This window comes from Pochonia chlamydosporia, chromosome 1 (assembly GCF_001653235.2).
Source record: "Pochonia chlamydosporia 170 chromosome 1, whole genome shotgun sequence".
Classification (NCBI taxonomy): Eukaryota; Fungi; Ascomycota; class Sordariomycetes; order Hypocreales; family Clavicipitaceae; genus Pochonia; species Pochonia chlamydosporia.
In genome coordinates, this window is record NC_035790.1 from 7,276,260 (window position 1) to 7,279,972 (window position 3,713).

General features: G+C 46.9%; 1 protein-coding gene across 1 annotated transcript; it reads left to right on the forward strand.

The window, feature by feature from the left end:
• Nucleotides 1-615: 615 nt before the first annotated feature.
• Nucleotides 616-3,110, forward strand: VFPPC_01924 (fungal zn(2)-Cys(6) binuclear cluster domain-containing protein; the record flags this gene model as incomplete). Its single annotated transcript, XM_022428252.1, has 6 exons — nucleotides 616-765; nucleotides 819-1,288; nucleotides 1,350-1,659; nucleotides 1,709-2,025; nucleotides 2,074-2,424; nucleotides 2,510-3,110. The coding sequence occupies 6 exons, from the start codon at nucleotides 616-618 to the stop codon at nucleotides 3,108-3,110; spliced, it is 2,199 nt and encodes a 732-aa protein (XP_022284100.1).
• Between the last annotated feature and the right edge of the window lie 603 nt (nucleotides 3,111-3,713).

Here is a 3,713-nt window from a genome sequence, read left to right on the forward strand (position 1 = left end):
GCCTGACTTTTGCCCAAGTCGCTGGAAGCTGACTGTCTTGTCAGTGGTTATTGACAATTAAACGGCAATGTGACTTGAGGTGGAGGTTTGGAATATGAATTACTATCTCGTGAGATGTGGAGAGGCCTGTGAGAATCTCGTCTTCCTGAGAATTTGCAAAAGGTGCCCACTTGACGCTGGAGATTGCCAGGCTCAAACCGAGAATGCCGATGAAAAAGGCTGGCAACCTTGTTCCGCCAGCTGAGACGGAATCGGCGGCTGTTACATGGAGCTACCACAGAAACGCCACAGCACCAGATGCCCTTGAAAAGGTCCTGCAGAATTGGTTAGTAGCGGCGTGGTGGCTGCGTCTTTTCCAATGCCACCTGCGTGCTCTTTTTTAATTGACCCACCCTACCTGTACTGTCAAAGTAGATTTGGAATCGAGCACTCACTAAGTCGTAAAAGAGTAAAGCACTGACGCACAATTTACATTGGAACCCCAAGACTGACGCAATTGCTATATCCGGCCACCAACAAAGACACACTTGACTCATAGCATTCTTACAGTTGGGAACTTATAAGATTCCATATCGTTCGTCGTCAAGTCGTTCATCTTCCTTACGCCAAACAAATATGCAGAGGAGAATGAGAACACTGCTCCCTGCGCCAATCAGGTCACCGGACGACCCACACGCAGAGACGACAGCCGAATCCAGCGCGCAAAAGAAGAGGCGAAGCGGAGTAAGCATCGCCTGCAATTTCTGCAGAAACCGAAAATCTGCTGTAAGAAAGAGTAGTAAGCTAGTAGCGAGAGATGGTTCTAATTCTTTTATTAGTGCGATGGTAAACAGCCAGCATGTACACCATGCTTTAGACGCGGGATTGTATGCACCTACGTTACTAAATCCGCCAACGAAACATACATGGAGGCTTTAAAGCGACAGAACGAGGCATTAAGATCAAATGAATATGCGTTATTAGAGATTTTAGACCTTCTGAAGTCTGATTCAGACGAAAGATCAATGACTTTAGTTCGCAAGTTGAAGGCATCCAATGAGACAGATACTACCACTCTTCTGGAACAGTTGAAGCAAGATGTGACAGCAGGAGACGGGAGTATCCTGGATCAACTTGAGGTAACAAACAGTGCAGGTGCAACTTCGCAATCGAGTGCCGAGATCAATCTCATGCTTCGTCATCCAGTAGCATATCCTGCTCTGGCTCAGGTCGATTTGCCCTCCAAGTTTCTACACCCATTGCCGATTCGGTTAGCGAAAGTATACTGTAACGGAAATGCACTACTTGGGTGTGTATCTCTATTCCCAACCTAGAATACGTTTTCGATACCATTTCTAAATGCAGTACAGATCCGGTAGGGAGGGCCTTAAGCCTATTCCCACACTAGGCTTCCAAACTCCTGAAGGTCCCTCCGCTACGATGTTGGAAGAAAGCCCATCGCCGTACTGCGATAACCGGCTGGCGAATTTAAGGATCATCCAATGGACTTCAGTCCCTGTAACTGACGAGTTCGCTGCGGGCGCCATATCTCTCTTCCTTAAAACAGATCACCCAATTCTCGGGATATTCGACGCAGAGCTCTTCATAAGGGACCTAATCGAACCGCGCCTTCGATTTTGCTCCCCACTCTTGGTGAATTCTCTTCTCTACTGGGCCTGTGTAAATATATTCGTTGAAGCCTCTAAATACAGGATATTGACGTTAATAGCAAGCTTATGCGTCGTTTGAGCCGCGAGCTATCGCGTACAGTGAAGCGTTCTTCAACGAGGCCGATAGTCTCTGGTCAGTCGAATCGCAAAACGACTCTCTTAACGCCGTCGCTGCTTCCCAGTTTCTGAGCTTAGGGTCAGTCTATTATGGTAAGAACGCTGGTTTGTCATATTGGAGTCAAGGAATTCAGATGGCGCAACGCATGAAGCTCTTCGGAGTGCCCGATACGGTCACGGAACAAACACTAAGCACGCAACCGCACGAATGGGTACAGGCCATGTCGCACACGGCCTGGGGAGCTTATAATTGGGCTGCGTTAGTATCGAGCGTTCTTAGGGCTCGCATTAGCTAAACATAGACCAGAATGCGATCCTTACAATTTCAGGAACAGGATCTGTCAATTCGCTATCCACCTACATTGGCAATACCCGGATTGAGAGGCGGTGGCCTCGAATCCGACAACACGGCTAGGCAGATTCATTCGCATCCTCTCCCTTCCTATACGGGGGATTCATTCCCCGCGTTATGTGAGCTTTGGTCTATGGCAAGTCAATGGATTCTATTATGTTATAAGGATGGAGATAGCTCGACTGCCAGTAGAGTATCTCAAGAGTATGCTGAGTGCATGTTTCAGAATCTTTTGAGCTGGTCGGACAAACTACCCAACTCACTAGCTCGCGGTGACGAAAGCACTGATCACAGCCTAATAATCCAGTAAGCACACCTTTGGACATTATTTCAACTTGGCTGATGTTGAACTAACCATGAGCGGCATCTGGCTACACGTTTTAATACTAAGTATATTCCGACCATTCACTATAACTGCACTAGGAGTCGCTACGAAGGGTCACACGACGCACACCGATCCCATTGGGCCTTTTACAGCATCGTTAAAACAACTGAAACACCTGGTTCGAATTTTCGACTGCAGGTATCCATCATCTACCTATAGCATTCTATGGCATGTTGCTTTGCTACAGGTCGCTAATGCTATGGTCAACGAGGTAGATGACCCGGATAGTCTTGGCTATTTTCTGCTGTGTGTCGCATGTTATCGAGATCTCTTTACTTCATACCGCGTTGTTTACTCCATTGTAAAGGGGTTGCTCTCAATGGCGCGAAGAAAGGGTGCTATGTCTGCCTTAACAGCCCAGTTAGTGCTTGAACAACTGCAAAAAAATGGCAAGCATCATACAGCCCTCGACAATATCCGAGCCACATTTGTGGTTGACTTGGACCTAGCTCTTACTGATACGCGCGCCGCCCAGGCGGAAGCACTTGCCAACGATTTTGACGCTATGGCTATTTTTGACGTGCTGACTGTTTCTACCGATTACATTGCCTCATCATCTGCCGACACACGTGGCCACAATCAGCAAGACATAATCGACGGAAGTTAATGCTTTCGGACGGATGCTAGCCACTATGAGCAGCTAGCTTCTGTCCAGCTCTGTTGACTCAAAACCACCATTAATTTTACCCGTTGGCTGTTCTCGGAAATAGGTTGCCCTCATTTTTGGATGGACTATAACGGCACTTTGTCAATATTTTACGTCGCTCTCAAAAGCATCCTCGAAGTCTGAATATTTGTCGCTTTCGGAGGTCTTGATTTCGAGATTTGGTGATTCTTCGGTTATCCCTGTAACAGGCCTGACGCTCGATGAATATAGTGAAGTCGAACCAGTGCCTAACCCGGACTTGTTAGCAGACGATGCAATTATTGACGGTTGGAATTGCAGCATTCGATGTCTTTGCTGCTCGTGCTTTCTTGACCTACCGTCTAGACTTGGTGTGGAATATAAACTATTCCCGCGGTTTCTAGTGTGCAGAGAGCGAACGTATTTTGAAGCCTCATTATTTACCCAAATATCGATATTTGGATCCTGGCAGTTTGCATGGCTTATTATGTAGTTTTTCAGATGGGATAACTCTTGGACAAGGTTCATGTATTCCGTCTGAAGCTGGTGGTGGATTAATTCTAGTCCAGATTTCTTTTCTTCTAG